The 18,846-nt window shown below is 42.0% G+C and overlaps 1 protein-coding gene across 11 annotated transcripts in view; it reads right to left on the reverse strand.

Moving 5' to 3' along the window:
• Positions 1-18,846, reverse strand: part of DGKI (diacylglycerol kinase iota) — a 482,969-nt gene that overhangs the window by 199,645 nt on the left and 264,478 nt on the right. For all 11 annotated transcript variants that reach the window (XM_055142753.1, XM_055142758.1, XM_055142729.1 and 8 more), the window contains 4 exons: positions 18,716-18,776; positions 6,864-6,977; positions 5,341-5,478; positions 1,617-1,695 (listed from right to left, as the gene is read on the reverse strand). In XM_055142753.1, the coding sequence (XP_054998728.1) occupies positions 1,617-1,695; positions 5,341-5,478; positions 6,864-6,977; positions 18,716-18,776 (392 nt within the window). The remainder of the gene's footprint in view (positions 1-1,616; positions 1,696-5,340; positions 5,479-6,863; positions 6,978-18,715; positions 18,777-18,846) is intronic.

The following is an 18,846-nucleotide window of genomic DNA, read 5'->3' on the forward strand; positions in this document are numbered from 1 at the left end:
CGATCTTTCTATGTCTGTCTCTTTCTTTCTGACTCATTTCACTCAGCATGATACTTTCCATGTTGATCCACTTATATGCAAATTTCATGACTTCATGTTTTCTGACTCAGTCACTATTGCTTTTGTCTGACACAGCATTAGGTCCCAAACCTCAGAAATCTTGACTGGTGATGTCTACCAAAGTGAATAAGTCAATTCAAGAGAATCATATGTTCAAGGTTCACTTTATTTTGTACTCTAAGAACCCTCTAGTTCTGATCCTCAGCCTACATTCATAAAAGTGTCTGCAGATTTTTTTTCTGGCCATTATTGGAATCTGTCACTGTTACTGTCACTGTCATCCCGTTGCTCATCGATTTGTTCAAGCGGGCACCAGTAACGTCTCTCATTGAGAGACTTATTATTACTGTTTTTGGCATATCCAATATGCCATGGGTAGCTTGCCAGGCTCTGCCGTGTGGGCGAGATACTCTCGGTAGCTTGCCAGGCTCTCTGATAGAAGCGGAGGAATCAAACACAGGTTGGCCACGTGAAAGGCGAATGCCCTACCACTGTGCTATCGCACATTTGAAATTTAGTCTTGAAAACTCACATTTCAAATATTATTGTTAAAACCATGTACATTTGATTGTATAGTAGCTAGAAGGAAAAATGAAAATCATCCCTCACTTGTAAGTTTTATCTAAAAAAAAATATTACTAAGTTAAAGCCTAGCATTATTTGGATTACATAGTAACGTATTCATAAAGATAGGTATAAAACAGTTATGGAGACATATATAAACACAGTAACAAGAAGACAATTTGAGAGAAACTGAGTTCAAAAAAATCATAAGTGTAAGAGGCAAAAACTTCAGGCTTACAAGCATCGGCTGCAACCTTAAATTTGCTCTGACTGAAGAACAGTAAGAAGTTTGGGTGAAATATTTAAGTGTGTGTCATTATTTCACCTTGTTTCTTCTTCAAAATCTATTTCACCTTTACCCCCCAACCTTCATGCCATCTCTTAGCACTGGGAATTATCTCAGTCTTGTTCACCCCCAGTGATCCACCAAGACGAGATGGCACTTCATCTCTACCCCAACCCAACTACCGTCAAACCTTTTCTGGAAACCAGAACCATCACTTCTCTGTTATTCCAGATGCTTTTAGCCCCCATTTATCACACTCAGGGTGGACTGTGAGATTTTGCTTCCAGATTTAAGTGATCTTGGTTATAAAGTTTTGGAATTTAATTATTTGTTATTTGAGAAGCCATGAGTATCTCAATGACTTTTTTTTTTTTTGATGGGGGAAAGGAATCTTTTTTTTTTTTTTTTAAACTCAGTAGTTCACTCACTTCACCATTTCTAGTCCAATTAGGAGAGGAGCAGAGACCTGGAGCTGATGTATCCGTTCCTCTCTACCATTCCTGAGACTTTAAACAGCTACGTCTCCAAATCCCATTTTGCAAGAAGTCCCTGTCATGTCCAGCTACCAGGCTCACCCGGAAGGTTAAAATGAAACAATACTGACAAGCACCATCAACACCCAAGTGATAGACCAACAGAAGGGAACATGCAAAACACCTGCTGGACACTCCCTCCCCGGGAGATGGAAATGGGATGCTCTCCTCACCTCTGGATTCATGGAACTCCAGTGTGACGTGGGCATCAAATCCAAGGCTGAAGTAATTATTGAACACATTCAGGGGAAGCTGCAAGGATGAACACAAAGGCAAAGGTCAACGGATGCATTGCTGGGGCAGAAAGAGAGCAATCGAGCCTCAGGTCCGACACCTGTCCCCGGGGTAAGTCCTTGGGAGGGAGAAGTCCCTTAGGTCAAACTTTGGGTAGAAGGTGTTCCCATCCAGGAACTGGCATTCGAAATAATTCATTCACTAGGAAACCTCCAGTCAAATAATACACTAAGAATTTTAAATAATTTAAGAAATCAGGAATAGCAATAGAAATTATTTATGTACTAGGAGAACTATATTAAGCTAAGAGATGTCATTAGTAACACAAAGAATGAGAGGGTGAGCAAGTTTACAAAGTAAATTCAATGACAAGATTATGTCCAACCTACTTTATCAGTATATAAATTTTCACCAAGAATTTCTGTTCATATTTTAATGTTGCAATTCAAAATGAGTATTTGATGGGCATACTCTACCTGTTTTCAACTGTTTTTTTTTGAATGGGGGGGACGGGATTCATATAGGCAATAAGAGTTTGGCAGAAATTCAGCTATTCTCAATGTAGGGTGGAAAGGAAAACTATATCAGTATTATTCACATTCCTACATAATCTAACAAAACCTGTCTGTTCAATAAGACTGCAAAATATCTAAATTTAAGTCTTAGCTTTCTTTCCTGATGCCCTCTGTCATTCTTACAAGGTCACTAAAAGAAAAAAAAAAACTCAGCATCTGAAATCTTGCTTTCAAATTGCCAAACTGATGTGACTTTTTTCAGTTCAATGTCAGAACAATTGAAAAAGCAGATTGAATATAATAGGAGAGAGATGTTGGTTCTTTCACTTCTTTCTGTAACTAGAGAGATAATTTTATGTTTGCTTGGATAATGTTTCCAAGTCATAATCAGATTTATCTCCAGATTGAACCACACTCTCTTCTACTAAAGATAAGTGTCTGCTCAACAGTCAAGTACAGGCCTTGCGTGTGTGAGACCTGGGTTTGATATCTGGCACTACAACACCAAAAGAAGTAGTTAACCCTCAAGATTTCAAAAGTAGGGGCCGGAGCGATAGTACAGTGAGTTGGGCATTTGCCTTGTACACAGGCGACCGGGGTTCGATGCCCGGCATCCCATATGGTCCCCTGAGCACTACCAGGAGTGATTCCTGAGTGCAGAGCCAGGAGTAACCCCTGAGCATCACCAGGTGTGACCCAAAAAGCCAGTAGATAATAAATAAAAGTTAAAAATGATTTCAAAAGTAAATGTATTATATATGTTCATTCCTATGCCCTTGATCAGTAATATTTCCTATTTGACCATAATAATAAGTATCCCGTTAAGGAGAAAGAAATGAGACTGAGTGAGGGCAAGGCAGATTAATCCTGAAAGAAATAAACTGAATTATCTTTTTCTCTCAGAAAAATAAAAAATTGAAAAACCTGAGTGTCAGAGCTTATGATTAGGAAGGTCAAATAAGTGCTTAGAAACATCTATAACTGACTGGAGAACAGGGAGAAACTAAATGCACATATCAATGCCAAAATCATGTCTCTCTCCTGGCTTCATATTTGAGAATGTCCAGTTCCTGTACTTACACAAAACACCAGTTCTTAGTAATGACATCAAGGATTGGCGAGCCTGCCAAAAGCCCAAATTGGTTCGTTTCTACCATTTATGTTCTTTTGGCTGCATTTCTAACCCATGTCTTAGCATCCACTGATAACTAAAGAGAACATCTGGTCACTATTCCCTAAATAATATCCCCACTTAGTCTGTTATTAAGTTCTTATTCATATTTTCCAGGAAAAAAATTGCCCTGATTTCCTACACATCTTCTCAAAATTCCATTTTTCAAAGCCCTTTAATTATCTGGATTAATGCTCCTGGCAGCTTCAAGAAGTTTTTCCATTTCTTAAGCAGTTAGAAAGAAAATTAAATATAGATTCCAATTGAGGACCTAACCATTCATTCTAAGTGGGGTGAGGAAAAGGCCCTAAAATTTCCATATGGAACACTTCTTTCTACTTTGACTGCTTTTTAACCAATATTTTGTTAGTCGGATATGTTAGAAATATGTAGATTCCAAGATGGTACTTGCTTAAATATTGTAGTCTTAGAAATTCGAGACAAGCTGAGTGATCATGATATGGAGTGGACACCTTATAATTTCTAGGTCACAACATAAGCAGCAGTGGAGGGCAGGCAGAGAAAGACAAAACAAAATAAATTTAGAGGCCCAAGAGATAGTACAATGGGTAAGGCACTTGTCTTGCACACTGCCTACCCAAATTCAATCCCTGGAAACCACATAGTACCCCGAACAGAGCCAGTAGTGATCCTTGAGCACAGAGCCAAGAGTAAGGCCTGAACACCGTCAGATGTGGCCCCCAAATGACAACAAATTAAAAAGAACAAAATCTGTTTAATTATATCTTATCCAAATTAAAAAAATGGGAATGTCTGCCACATTGATTTGGATTCATGGAGCCAGTGAATAATTGGGAGTTGGTTTGGTCGACAATATTAAATGTTAAGGTTGAAATATCTATGAGACCTTGACCTTGGTCAGTGTCATAATCTAATCCAACAGGTAGGACATTTAAAGCACAGATCGTATGGCTCAACCCTGCATTTACTTAGTAGAATCTGGGGACTGGGCCTCGCAGTGCTTTTTAGAGTTATACTCAGAAATTATTATGCCTACCAAAGTTTGAAAACACTTGTGGAATATGATTTTGTTACTCAGAAACCTATTACATTTATCTGAAATTGAAGCCAAAACTTAGGGGAAGAAATGTCCCATGGAAACTCTGCATAAACCTATGCATCACTCAGTCCCTTTGTCTTGAGTGGAACTGAAATAAAAATTTAGCCTTGAGGAATCATTAGTGCAGTTCCAAGAAATCAAAAGACACACCCACTACTCTTTGGAACAGTGAGTTAGATGCTCAAAGCTATTTTCTACAAGAGCCCTTTTGTTATATTTCTCTGCTTATTTTGAAATTAGCAAGACTAAGTTTCCACTGTTTCCTTTATTATAGTCGAAATTTAAGACAATAGTCACAGGCAATTCCAAAGCTCATTTACTGAAGAGAAAGTATTAATTCAAAGCACTTATTGGTGCATCTTCAGTGCCAACCAAGTGAAGAAACTGATTCAATAATGCATCTTAAGTCATACTAGTGGTGTTGGAACATGAAATGGTTGAAACAACTGCATTTACAACTTTGTAAATCACAGTGTTCTAAGTAAAAATCAATAAAAAGAAAAAGTGCTTCTTAAACACAAGTCATATTTCATGCCAGAACAGAAATATCATGGAATTATCTTGCTACTGAAGCATTGTGTCCAAAGCTTGGTAACATCTACATCCTTATCTTCTCATAGGTTGACTTTTGCCATGACACTTATGGTATCTGGTATGGAAGCTAAAGACATAAGGCATAAGGCATTCTTAAACTCTGGAAAATCAGGTGAAAATCCTTGGTCTTTAGAAAAATCTAGAGTTGTATCACTGGAGCATTACATGCAGAGCCCTGGTACCCAGAAACTCAAAGACAACCCTAATATCTCATAGCACTCGAGTCCAGAGCTATGCATGCACTTCCAGTGGCTCAGGTACATGCTTCAAGAGTCTTTCTGCTGAAGCAATGATTCTCTAACCTTACATACGCCGTCTTCAAGCTCTTCTGGAGGCAGGTCGGGGTTTCTTTCCACATGGAGGTTCCAGCGATCTAGCTGTACAATCGTCCCATCTTCTACTTGGCAAAGGATCTTAGAAACAGGTTCATCTGTGTAGCCCTGAGGAATCAAAGAACACAGCCATGATGTCTAGAGTAGCACAGTGTCATCAGGGCTATTGTCTACAAGGAGGCGTCCCCCTGCGAGGGGTCTCCATAGCAGAATTAGCAAAACTAAGAGACCATGCTGTTTTGCCTGGAGGTGCTTAGATTTTAAGACAACAGTGATAGGCTATGTACACAGAAATGCTAGTTCTAACAGGTATGAGTTTAAGAATAATTTTTCCAGCACCAGGAACCAAGAACTACTGGTCCGTCATGTTGGATTACGGAGGGCCATGATGAGATGCTAATTTTGTAAAAGTCACAATAGGACTCTGCAAGGTTTTACTGGTGGAATTTAGGGAGACACAACTTGTAGAAAAGAGAGCATCATAGGATAGACAATTTGTTCTTGTTAACATTCCATCTCAATCACCTCTCCTTAAGCTTATGACAGGACACAATTTCTTCCATATCATAAAGCAAGCAACTCCTTAGGAATTTCTCTGTTAGGGAGTTACCTACCCTTTGAGGATTCATTATTAACACCATGATTATTGAAGATGTTGACATCGCCGATCTGAATCATAGGATGTCAAATTAGCAATGGCAGTATGCCAGTTGCTTCAGATAAATATTTCATTATTTATACTACACTTACTTAAAAAAACAAAAACAAAAACAAAACTATAGTTGGTCAATTAAACCAAGATCTGGAAATAACTTTCACCTATGGGAAGTGAACTGAAGCAAAGTTCTAATTCTTATATGCAACGTCTGAAGATGACTCTCAAGAAAGCCAGTCCAACTGATGGCTTCACACTAGCAGATTAAAAGCTGGTGAAGTTCATATACTTGGATATAGTACCTTCTTTTGATCTCAGTACTGTTAAAAACACAGCTTTTCCAGAAGACCTGCGTCCATTAATTCTGCTTTCCTGAAGCTGGCTCCATGCTCAAGAGACCATCAGTTCCCTCTCCTGATGAGATCATGATAATATTGACCAGAAAAATCAAATGCTAAACAAATTTCTCCCAAAGGAAAACTATAAATCGGAACCAGATTCGCTATTCTGCCCAAAACTTCAGGTCAGATTCAATTGAAAGTCTTCCCAAGATTTGTACACTCAGACTTGAGGCCCATTCACCCAACAATAGATAGTTCCAGGGCTGTGTTTTAATCCTCTTCGTTTCGTTTTCTCCCTGAAATGTGCCCTTCTATTCTGGACGACTGTTAAGTTTCAATGCATCAGATGAGCAGGTCAAATGATGGGGTCTGGGGACACTAGTTCACAAGTCTAACATTTCTTGCCCTGCTGCAGCACATTTTCCTGCAGATAGAACAGGTATGGATTGGGCCCCCTGTTGCTGGATGACATGGAAGCCCCCAAGAACAGATCTTACCCCTCCCCAGTTGAGAGTTCGAGCCAGGTCATTCCCAGTTCCCAGAGGAAGGACCCCCACCGGAGGCTGAGGACTCAGCTGCAGTTCATCCAGGATAGAGAGGATCCACCCCACCTACGAACATACGGGGGCCAGAAGAGAGAGAAGAGAGAGATAAGTTACAGAGAAGACAGCCCGGGCGGAGGCGGGCGGCCAGGGCTCCAGGGAGAGGCTTCATCTCGCTTTCAAACATATGTTTTCATCTAGTGGCCAGGAAACAAAAAAGGTCAGTTAGTTCAGGCGGTTTCCAAATGGCTTAGAAGGAAAGGGACCTTTCGGTGCAGGTCTATCTTAGAAACAAACAAAAAAAAAAAATGGAAAATATAAAAGTAGAGATTGACTTTACCATTTAGGAAAGTTTCAAATTTAGGGAGGTCTGTAATATAGGGCATGGAAGAGGTTCTAAGATTCCAAGTTAGACTGAGTCAGACTGAATTTCAAGTCCTCTTCAGACTGGCTCTGTAATCTTGATGAAATTGTGGAACCTCACTGACTCATTTACCTGATTTTCAAAATGAAGATAATAATACTTACTTCATAGATTGTTTATAGACCAAATCAAAATGTATATGAAGTTCTTAATAAGGTACTTGGTCTATGCAGGTACTCATTAAATGGTTACCCTCCATGGTATCATCTTAGAAATTAGTAGTGTTTTGCTAAATGTCCCTATATTTCCCTTAATGAAACATTATGGAAACATAATTATGGATGACGAACCTCCTGGTTCCTATTATACACTTAGACAGAAAATAGATACTTATATGCTAGGATCATATTCATATTTCTTTTTTTTTTTTTCTTTTTGGGTCACACCTGGCAATGCACTCCTGGTTCATGCACTCAGGAATCACTCCTGGCAGTGCTCAGGGGACCATGGGATGCTGGGAATCGAACCCGGGTCAGTTGCGTGCAAGGCAAACTCCCTACCTGCTGTGCTATCGCTACAGACCCTAGGGTCATATTCATATTTATATTTTTAGTTAAATAAAATTTTGGGTTTGGTCTTATTATGGCTTTTCAGAAAAGTTACCCCAAACCAAGAAATAATAAGAAATATTCATATCCTTATAATGTTGTCCAGTTTCACAGGCCTACCTAAGAACTGTTTCACTATAAGCAATTATTTCTATCCTATAGAAAAGCAAATGTCAAGATTACTGTAAAGATCATGGTTTTATTCCTCCATGAGCATTACACAACTTTTTGTTAAGTGCAGAAAAAAGAAATTTAGGGCTTGGAGCAGTATGCAGCAAGTAGAGTGCTTTTCTGGCACACGGCTGGCCCAGGTTCAATCCCAGGCACCCCATCTGGTCTCCCGAGCCAGCCTGGAGTGAGTCGTGGGTGCAGAGCCAGGAGTAAACCCCATGCACTGCTGGGTGTGGCCCCCAAACAAACAAACAAACAAAACCAAAAGTAAGTTAGTTCAGTATTAACTTCATAATCATTTTCTTTTACTATATATTCCAACCTTGGACTGGAGTAACAGCACAGCGGGTACTGCCTTGCACATGGCTGACCTGGGTTCGATTCCTCTGTCCCTCTCGGTGAGCCCGGCAAGCTAACGAGAGTGTCCTGTCTGCACAGCAGAGCCTGGCAAGTTCCCCGTGGTATATTCAACATGCCAAAAACAGTAACAACAAGTCTCACAATGGAGACATTACCAGTGCCCGCTCGAGCAAATCAATGAGCAATGGGACAACAGTGCTACAGTGCTACCATCTTGGAGACAGTGGGCCATAATCTTAAAATCCGTGAAGCACTGGAGAAACCTTAGACTTAATCAAATCCAGTCACTTTGCTGATTGATTATCTGAGATGCAGAGAGGCTTCATGATCGCTGCAGACTAAATCATTAGTCATGGCAGAGTGGGGACCATACGGAGTCCAAAGGCTAGTAGCTCAGAACGCTTTCCCTTCCACAGTGATCACAACCCAGACAGTAAAACTCTCTTGCATGACAGGAAACCTTACGTGGCGTTTGCCACCTAGAAAGGCAGAGCACGACGCCTCCCAGGGTACCACATCACCACTCCAGATCTAGCTGAGCGACAGAAAACACCCAGCCCGAGGGAAAAGTAGCTCCAGGGATGGTGCTGGATTTAGTGCCTATTCTAAAGGCACACAGGCAGCACAAAGTGGGTACTGCAACATACAACAAGACAGGCGTTAAGAGGTCACTTGTAGTCATGTGAAAACTCAGGAATGCCAAAGACCAGGGATTGCTGAAAGAAAAATATATAAAGCACCCTTGAGGACTGGACTCTGCCAGCAATGCAATGCAATTTGTGGAAATCTAATTCAAACCCTGGGCAGAGAACAGGAAAAAAAAGGCCATCTCTAAGAAATGGCCATTCATCCCACAAGGTATTCTATTTATTTTGCCTCTTCTTTCTTCTTTCCTCCTCCTCCTCCTCCTCCTCCTCCTCCTCCTCCTCCTCCTCCTCCTCCTCCTCCTCCTCCTCCTCCTCCTCCTCCTCCTCCTCCTCCTCCTCTTTCTTCTCCTCTTCCTTGTCCTCATCATTTGTCTTCTCCTCTTCCTTCTTCTCTTCCTCCATCTCATCCTCCTCGTTCTTCGTCTCCTTCTTCTCCTTCTCCTTCTCCTTCTCCTTCTCCTTCTCCTTCTCCTTCTTCTCCTTCTCCTTCTCCTTCTCCTTCTCCTTCTCCTTCTCCTTCTCCTTCTCCTTCTCCTTCTCCTTCTTCTTTTTGGTGAACCATAGCTAGTAGCACTCAGGGATCACTCCTAGTGGGGCTCAAAGGAGTGGGGTGCCAGGGACCAAGCCTCAGTGAGCCATGTGCAAGGCAAGTGCCCCACCCACCCGCTGCTCTCTCTCTCTAGACCCAGATTTTATTTTCTGATAGGGATCTAGGAAGTTCTTAAATTTTATTGAAATAGACATCTGTTTTTCTGGTTAAAACAAAAGAAATCACACCATGAGTTCATGGTTTCACTGCTCCATTCCACTCTAGGCACAACAATAATATCAAAATTTAAAAATCTTCATAGGCCATGGTCAAACAAAACAAAAGCAGAAGTCAGGGGTTTGGCTTCTATCTGATAATAGAAAGTGAAATATCGCCTCCTGCTGGCCTAAGGCTGTACTGCAGTCATCTCCTCAAACATATTGGTACCAGAGGGGATAAATATATCATCTCCTTTCCCTAACAATCAGTTAACCAAATATTTAATTTTCCCCTGAGTGCAGATAATCATAGTATTTAATCATTAATTAACCCTTAGAGTCAGCCAATGCCACCTACTTTCACAGCAAAGATTTCTCTTTCTTATCTGAAGAACATGAGATGAGGAGGGGCCGGAGAGATACTACAGAGGGGAGGGTGTTTTTGCCCTGCACACAGCTGACCCAACTTTGACCCCTGGCATCCCATATGGTCCCCTGAGCATGGCCAGGAGTAACTCCTAAGTACAGAGCCAGGATCATTGCCAGGCATGACCCAAAATGACAGAGAGAGAGAGAGAGAGAGAGAGAGAGAGAGAGAGAGAGAGAGAGAGAGAGAGAGAGAGAGAGAACAGCATTTCCCTCTGTACTCGGTAGCTCTTCCTGTCCTAGAGCTACATCATCCTTCCCCAGCAACCATCTTCCTCAGGAGACGGCACAATGGATGGCATCTAGGCAGGACTCAGAGTCTGGAGTCAGCCCAGCTGTGTTTACAGACCAGCCCCCATTACACTGGCTGGGTGGGTGTAGGCAACTCTATCCGTCATGACCCCCCCACCTCTCCACACTCCCATCCACAAAACAAGGATCATAATACCCTGCCTCCTCCAGCTTACTCTTTTGGTTTGGTTTGATTTTTGAGCCACATCCAGCAGTGCTCAGGGCTTACTCCTGGCTCTGCTTTCAGGGATCACTCCTGGCGGGGCTCGGAGGACCATAGAGTGTCCTGGGGCTTGAACCCAGGCCAGCTGCGTGCGCAGCAAGAGCCTCGCCACTGCACTCTCAGGGCCCTCCTCGAGCTTTTTTTCATCAATTAAATAAAGTGCAGGCATGGCATGTGCCCAGCGGATAGGAAATGCTAAATGAACGTTAGCCGCGATGACGAGGCTGTTTTTGCCCTTGCTCTTTCTTCACTTTTACAAAGGTCAGTTTCCTGGAAACAGCCCATCCTCCTCCGCCGGGCTCCACTGCACGGCACCTCGAGTTCACAGGTCACTTTTGCCTCTGATGGCCACTCAGTCCCGAGGGGTTTCCTCTGCAGACTGGCAGAAACAGCCAAGGCTGCTCTGCACAGCACAGAAGGCCCTCTCGGAAAGAGTGAAAACAAACACATTTCTAACAGCAAGAGCCAGAAAAGATCTGGAGCCCTTTAGAGAACTACTCAGAGGCTCCTCAGGCCTCCCAGCTGCCATAAAGAAGGTTGCTTTTTTTTTTTCCCTTCACAGAAACCAGGGATTTGCTCTTTGCTGCTGAAAGCAGATGGCAGGCTCGGGGGCGGACATGGGCTTGCCCAGCACTCCCACGAGTTAATCAGTGCACGCGCTACACCAGAAGGGCACTGGGCACATTCTCCATCCCGAGGCTGGGACAAAAAAATAAATATATAAATAAAATAAACCCCAGACATTTAGATAGAACAAAATAACTGTCCAGTTTGCAGAGTTCTCGCTCAGCTGTGTGGAAGGAAGGAAAAACAGGAGTTCTGCGGGCGTCTGAGCCGTCCATCCTCGCTCCCACCACAGCCGCGGGCCAATACTGCCACCGCGTGTCCGCGCTCCCCAACTGCTGCCAGCAGACGCTTCCCCCAAAGGCGTTTTGAGGAATTCTTTTCATTCTGCAATGCAACGACTTGAGAAGCAACTTGGCAGCAGAGAGGACAGGGGAGAGGGTCTCTTTTGAACAGAGCAGACATGCGTTAGCTTTCTTCATGCCACACGCAGGCAGAGGAGGGAAGGAATCATGCTCTCTCGGGGAGATCAAAGGCAGGCGAGGGCCACGTTTCTGTCGCTGAAAGATCATCAAGATGCATTTGCGTCTGATGAATGGATGTCCCTTTCTGTCATGCACTGTGAGTATTCCTTTTGATATTGTAATTTCCATGTGCCCTTAATCGTTTACAGAGCCACCGTGTGTGTTAAATAAGAGCAATGGTTAAAAATCAGCCCTAAAGAAACCCGGATAAAAGTCAAATGTGAGCTTTCTGAAAGGGATGGTAGATGGAGGCTGCTCATTCATTCATCCATCGTGACTGCTCCTGAGAGGAGGCCAGGTGCGTCCTCTTCAGAGAGGCTGGGACACAGAGAGTGCGGTCTTGTTTGAAAAAGGAATACGAAATGATGTGCCTGCACTGTGAGTGAAAGGGAAATGTGATTTTCTCCCTGGTATGGTTCTAGCAAGTCAGGGCGGTCTGGAGGTGCCCAGCTTTCAGACATATGAGCAGCTGCAAACTAATGGATCAGAACCGGGACCACAGTGACGAATTCTCAGACATACACATGAACTCTATGACTAGGGGATGGGGTGCATGAAGTGAAGCAAGGGAAGTTCCACTTCAACCAAGAGTTCTGGGAACACTGGATAACCACTTTAAAAAAAAAATGAAACTGGACCCTTATCCACTTCATACACAACAATTAATTCAAATTGCATCAAACATCCTAGACCAAAAATTTTTTAAAAATACATTGAGAAAAAAACACAAGCAGAATTCTCCATGTTCTGGACCTGAAAAAGGGTCTTTAATGAAGCGATTTCACTGGCAAAAAATAATGAAAGCAAAACCAAGCAACTGTGACTACATGGAATGGAAAAGGATTTATATGGCGAAAGAAACTCAGACTAAATTAAAAAGACTCCCACCTGATGGGGAGAAGCTATTTACACAGAGTATCAGATAAAGGACTAATATCAAAACTATATAAAACACTCACAAAGCTCAGCAACCAAAAACGAACAACCATCCATGAAGACAATGGATGGAAACACGCATATGAACCGTAATTGTTTTCATACAGTATCAGAGAATCAAATCAAAATGACAATGAGGTGCCGCCTCACACCAGTGAGAATGAAACATATTTTTAAAACTGAAAACAACAATGTTGGCACAGATGTGGTGAAAAAGGAATCTTCACTCACTGCTGGTGGGAATGTCCCCTGGTCCATCCAGCATCTATGGCAAACAAGAAGATTTCTCAAAACAGTAGGAATGGAGCTCCCATGAGGCCCGCTATCACACTCTGAGGTATTGACCTCCAAACACAAAACCATTAATTTGTGAAGATATATGAACAACTCTGTACACTGCAGCTCTTAGTACAATAAACCAGGATACAAAACCCAAATAAAAGTCCAACAACAGATGAGTGAAGAAGTTGCAGTACATATGCACGATGGAATACTATGCAGCAGGGAAGATCTCACTCTTCTGTGGTATACCAAGAAACAAATCAAGGGTATGGACAATGTCAATTGTTAAATGCTTAAATAAACTTAAATGCTGGGATACAAACCTAAGACGGTCAGGTTTGGGGTGGGAAGGGGCAGAAATGTGTTGTCTAGATGTAATGTGGGAACACAAGGGCATGTTCTTAAGCACAAAGGTATCACTTGTATCACTTGCCATCCCGTTGATCTTTGATTTGTTTGAGCGAGCGCCAGTAACGTCTCCATTTGTCCCTGTCGTGTGCTAGCATAGCCCAATGATATCTGCTCGCTCCAGGAACATGAAGAGCCTCAAACCGTTCATTCAGAGTTTTGACAAAGAAGTCTGACCATCTCGTTGGTGGGCAACCACGCGGTCTTTTGAAATCCCGTGGAATCCAGTCGGTAACAGCTCTAGTCCAGCGGTCATCTCTGAATCACATTACATGTCCAGCCCATCTGATTTTTGATGTCTTGGCAAACGAGGCAGCATCCCTGATTCTTGACCGTCGACGGAGGTTGGAACTCCTGATTCCTTTTCTCATTTGAGTGAAACGTGATACTCCAAGCATAGCTCTTTTTATTCCTCTTTGGGATACCCGAATAGCGTAAGGCATGTTCTTAAGCAGGAGGGTGGTGTTAAGGGAGGTTAACAGTATGCACTAAAACCATCATTGGTAATCAACAAATAATGGGTATATGATTGGGGGAAGGAATGTTGGAAGCGTAACGGACATTTCAGTGGTGGGCTTTGTCAGTAACCTTGGACGTCAGTACCAGGAGCTTGAACCCTACTGTAACCCTATCGCCTAACTATAATCATCTAAAAATTAAAATAACAAAAAATACAGATCATCATCTAGAAAGCCCAGTGAACAAGAAAGTGGCACAAGAAATAATATCAATGAACTCTGGGCTTTTAAAAATTACATCAACATTGTTAAAGGTGGGTCTGCTGCTCCAGTCCAGTTCATTAAGGTCAAGAGTAAGGTCGTTAGGGGTCAAGTTCCAAGGCCCAGGAGCCATAAAGAAGGGTGCCTGGGCCTTTCTCTATCTCCATCACATGCTCTTCAGTAGTAAAGCAGGGTGAGGACCTGGCCACGGAAGGGAAAGGTGCCACATAACCACATGACCAGAGAGTGGCTGGAGGATCTGAGGTGGCGCGTGGGTCGCTAAGTTCCCAGAGACCAGAGAGAAGAGCAGCTGGCAACAGCCGCTGTGTGAGCACTGCAGAATGATGTGAATCTCTTACAGAGAGACCAGACTGAGAAAGCCACTGGACAGACACTGCTCAGGTGGAGACCGAGCACTGAAATGTGGCTCACCCAAACAACGAAATACATGCTGGCTTTTGAAGACAGTAAAAACTGAGCATAAAATATCTCATGAATGATTTTTTACAAATTACTTGTTGACATGAGAATATTTTTTTAGGTATCCTAGTTTAACTGCACTGTAGCACTGTCGTCCCATTGTTCATTGATTTGCTTGAGTGGGCACCAGTAGTGTCTCCATTGTGAGACTTGTTGTTACTGTTTTTGGCATATCGAATACGTCACGGATAGCTTGCCAGGCTCTGCAGTGGGGGCGGGATACTCTCAGTAGCTTGCCAAGCTCTCTGAGAGGAACAGAGGAATTGAACCCGGGTCAGCTCCATGCAAGGCAAATGTCCTACCCGCTGTGCTACAAATATTAGAAAACAAATGTCAACTATTTATAAGGTGTTTTTTTATTTTTTGCCTTTTGGGGTCACACCTGGCGATGCACAGGGATTACTCCTGGCTCTGCACTCAGGAATTACCCTTGGCGGTACTCAGGGGACCATATGAGATGCTGGGAATCCAACCTGGGTCAGCTGCATGCAAGGCAAATGCCCTACCCGCTGTGCTATCATTCCAGCCCCAGGTTGTTGTTTTTTTAAAGCACTTTTGTGGGATTACAAAAAGACATGAGGCTGCAGGGCCTCCAACCATGAGGAAGCTCCAGCTGGCCCAGGACAAAAGGTGTCAAGGTGTCATCTGGCCAAGGGCCGGATGTTCTCCGGATCCCACACACCTTCTGGAAATAGAAAACTGAGAAATTGACTTGTGTTGCAGTTCCCTGGAACAGCAACTGTCTAAACTAGTTAAAGTTACTGCTGAGACGAACCTCAGCAAGGAACGTGAACTTTCAGGGGTCACAGAAATAGTTATGGCACCGTCTCTGCCACCTCCGGACAATAATGGGATATGGAGAACTAGGTGCCTGGGGGTCCTGTGAGGCTGGTATGTGTGTTTTATAACAGAGAATTAGAAGAACTAATACCAAAGCTGAGAAATTTCTTTTTCCTAACTGAATGCAAGACCTATATCTGTTAAGGAATACTTTGTATATTTAAACTAATTCTGTGAAGGCTTAATATGTCCTTGCTCTAATTAGCCCCAAACATTTCATTTCAGATTCCTTCTAAAACCCTGTCGCTAGGGTGACAGAATTCCAACAGCTGTCACTAAAGGCTGATTATGTCAAATATGTGTCTGGCTGACACTCCAATTGCCAAAAGTCAGTAGCTTTCCTGTCAGGAGTCTGTCTGGCTGCCTCTTCATAAGAAACTCTACCTTCACTCAAAATTGGAACTTATATACTCTAATAAAATTAAAAATATTAGTCACATTCCTTCACAATCGTTTCATCAACTGCACGTATCTTTTGCGAAACTTAATCAAGGTAAAAGTTGGTTTTATATAATAAGGTACAAGATCAACAAACATTTAATTTTAGTTGACTGAATTACAGCAGTGTTACTGACAAAAATAATATATTCAAAAGTATGTATCTACTCTGAGGGAAATACACTACTTTCATTTTTAGGGAAGCCTACTGCAGAGATCCTAATTCCAAATTGTAGTGTTTTTTTTTAAGCCATGGAAGGACTTGGAAACCAAAATCAGGAAGAGGAAGTACATATAACAAAAGAAAAATAACCAGTCATCTTTCTCGAGCACTCGGGTTGTTTCCAGACTCTGGCCATTGTGAACAATGCTGCAATAAACATACAGGTGCAGATGTCATTTCTACTGTGCTTTCTTGCAGCCCTGGGAGCTGTATTGCAAACTATAATGCCCAAAAGTAAAGAGAAAGAGCAAAATTGTCTGCCAGAGAGGCAGGGGGAGGGGTTCGACAGGGGAGGGATACTGGGGACATTGGTGGTCGTGGAAAATGTGCACTGGTGGAGGGATGGGTGTTTAATCATCGTATGACTGAAACTCAATCATGAAAGCTTTGTAACTGTATCTCATGGTGATTCAATAAAAAACAATAAAAATAATAAAAATAAATGATTCTCAAAAGTAAAAAAAAGTAACATTTACTCCTCTTGAATGCCAATTAGTTATGATACATTGAAGGAAGAGATGCTAGAGAAGAAATGTGGAGTAACCAGGTAGAAGGAGGATTTTACTGGTATCAGAGTATATTCACAGATATTCAAACACTGCAACTGGGTCTAGTCATGAAGGTTCATGACGGAGGTGCCAGATCTCACCTGTCATTCTGGGTCCTGTTTCAATTGCTCTGTTAACACTATTTTATTGACAACCACCAGGTACTACCTTGCCTCCAGATGCAATGGTAAAATTTAAACTTCTCAAGTCTGCCTCTTCCTTGACACTTCATTTTTGTTTGTTTGTTTGTTTGTTTTTAATATACTTCTGGTTTTCCCCCTTGAATATTTCATTCCTTTTCCTTTTGAACTTAGGATCAAACTCCATGATTATAAGTATTTCACATCTATCTGCACTGGTTCTTTTCCTTTATCCTTTATATTTTGAAATTTCATGTTTTCCAAATGCTTATCTAATTGCAGAGAATGCCTCAGGACCACAAAGCTAGAATAGTGAGAGAAAAATAGGACGAAAATTCTAATTCAGGAGGTTAGAAAAAGGCCAAAGATATAGTGCTCTGTATTGTATGCATATCTCCTGAGCAGGAGAAAGGAAGGAAAGGTGGGGAAGGGATGGGGGGAACTATAAGGCTCATGGAAAAAGAAGTTTGGATCGTGAAGTATCCAATCAACAATGAAGACTGTAGATATGGACTAAGTAATTGATGTGGATTTTAGGGCAATTCTGGAATGTTAGGGAGCCTAGATTCTATGAGAAAAGATTTCAAATGCAGAAACAAAAGTTACTAGACAGCACAATCTAGATGCCATGTTTCTCATCTTTCATTCATTTGTTAAATATATCAGTATTAAAATATCAGTATAACAGAAGGCAAAGTAAAAGAGGAGGCTGAAAGGGGAAAAATATATCTGTGATATTAAACTTTAAATAAGTTACCTCCCATTTTTGAAAACAAATAACAAATAGAACCAATCAATGACCTTTAAGAAAACAACATTGCCAGTCAATAGTCTAAGCTTTATTTCCAATCTTTTGTTAACAGTATTATTTTATTTATTTATTTATTTATGTATTTATTTATTCATTGGTATTTAGGGCCACAACCTGCAATGCTTACTCCTGGCTCTGCACTCAGGAAATATTCCTAGCGGTGCTTGGGGGACCATATGAGATGCCAGGGATCAAACCCAGGTTGATAGCATGCGAGGCAAGCACCCTACCTGCTATGCTATCGCTCTGGACCCCCAATTTTTTTTTAAATGCAGTATTTTGGGACTAGAATTACTGAATATAGTCCTGGAGACCTCCAAGAACCACTGGGTGTGACTCTGAGGTCCCCAGCACTGTCGGGTGGCCAAAGTACCCCTGGCACTACAGGGCCAAAGCAGCATTGCATTCTCAGGCGCAAGCACTGAACCCCTGGCCTGTTTGGCAGAGAATCCCAGTGGGGCCCCCAAACTTCCTGAGCACTGAGTGGGGGTCTATGTTTGGGGTGTGAATGCAGTAATTCAGTTGTGCTTATTTATTTTTCTTAATCACAGTGATCAATTATTAAGAACAAATGGAGGGGCAAGAGAGATAAGAGTGCAGGGGTTAAGGCATTTGATTTACATGTAGCTGACTCTATTTCACTACATATGGTCCCCGGGGCACCGCCAGGAGTGATCCTTAAGGGCTAAGTCAGGAGCAAACCCTAAACACAGCTGAGTGGGACCAAACAAATAACAATCAAAAGAGAACAACCAAAAACGAAAGTGAATTAGCAGTAGTGAAAGAACGTATTTATCCATAATCTTCATCTATTAATCTTTAGCTTGTGGAACAGACATAGCAGAACTGACCACTTAAAACATAATAAAGAAAAAACAAGTAGGAATCCAGGGAGATAATGACAAAATCCTTCTAACTCATAAGGGCCATCATTCATGTGAAAGATGTTAGTTTTAGGGATTTGGAAAGACTGGGAATGAAGAACAAACCCTCAGAAGGAAAAATGAGAGATGGATAAAATAAGAAGAAAGAACTAGATTCTATTTCGAGGACCTACCGTTCCATCCCCTCCACAGGCCAGAATTCGCAGATTTGGTACTTTCCTGTACAACTCAAGCCTGTGGAGGAAATAGAAGAAAAAGTAAGTAAAGCATACAGGGCTGACCACAGCAGAGGAAAACACCACAG

The sequence above is a fragment of the Sorex araneus genome, chromosome 1 (assembly GCF_027595985.1).
Source record: "Sorex araneus isolate mSorAra2 chromosome 1, mSorAra2.pri, whole genome shotgun sequence".
NCBI lineage: Eukaryota > Metazoa > Chordata > Mammalia > Eulipotyphla > Soricidae > Sorex > Sorex araneus.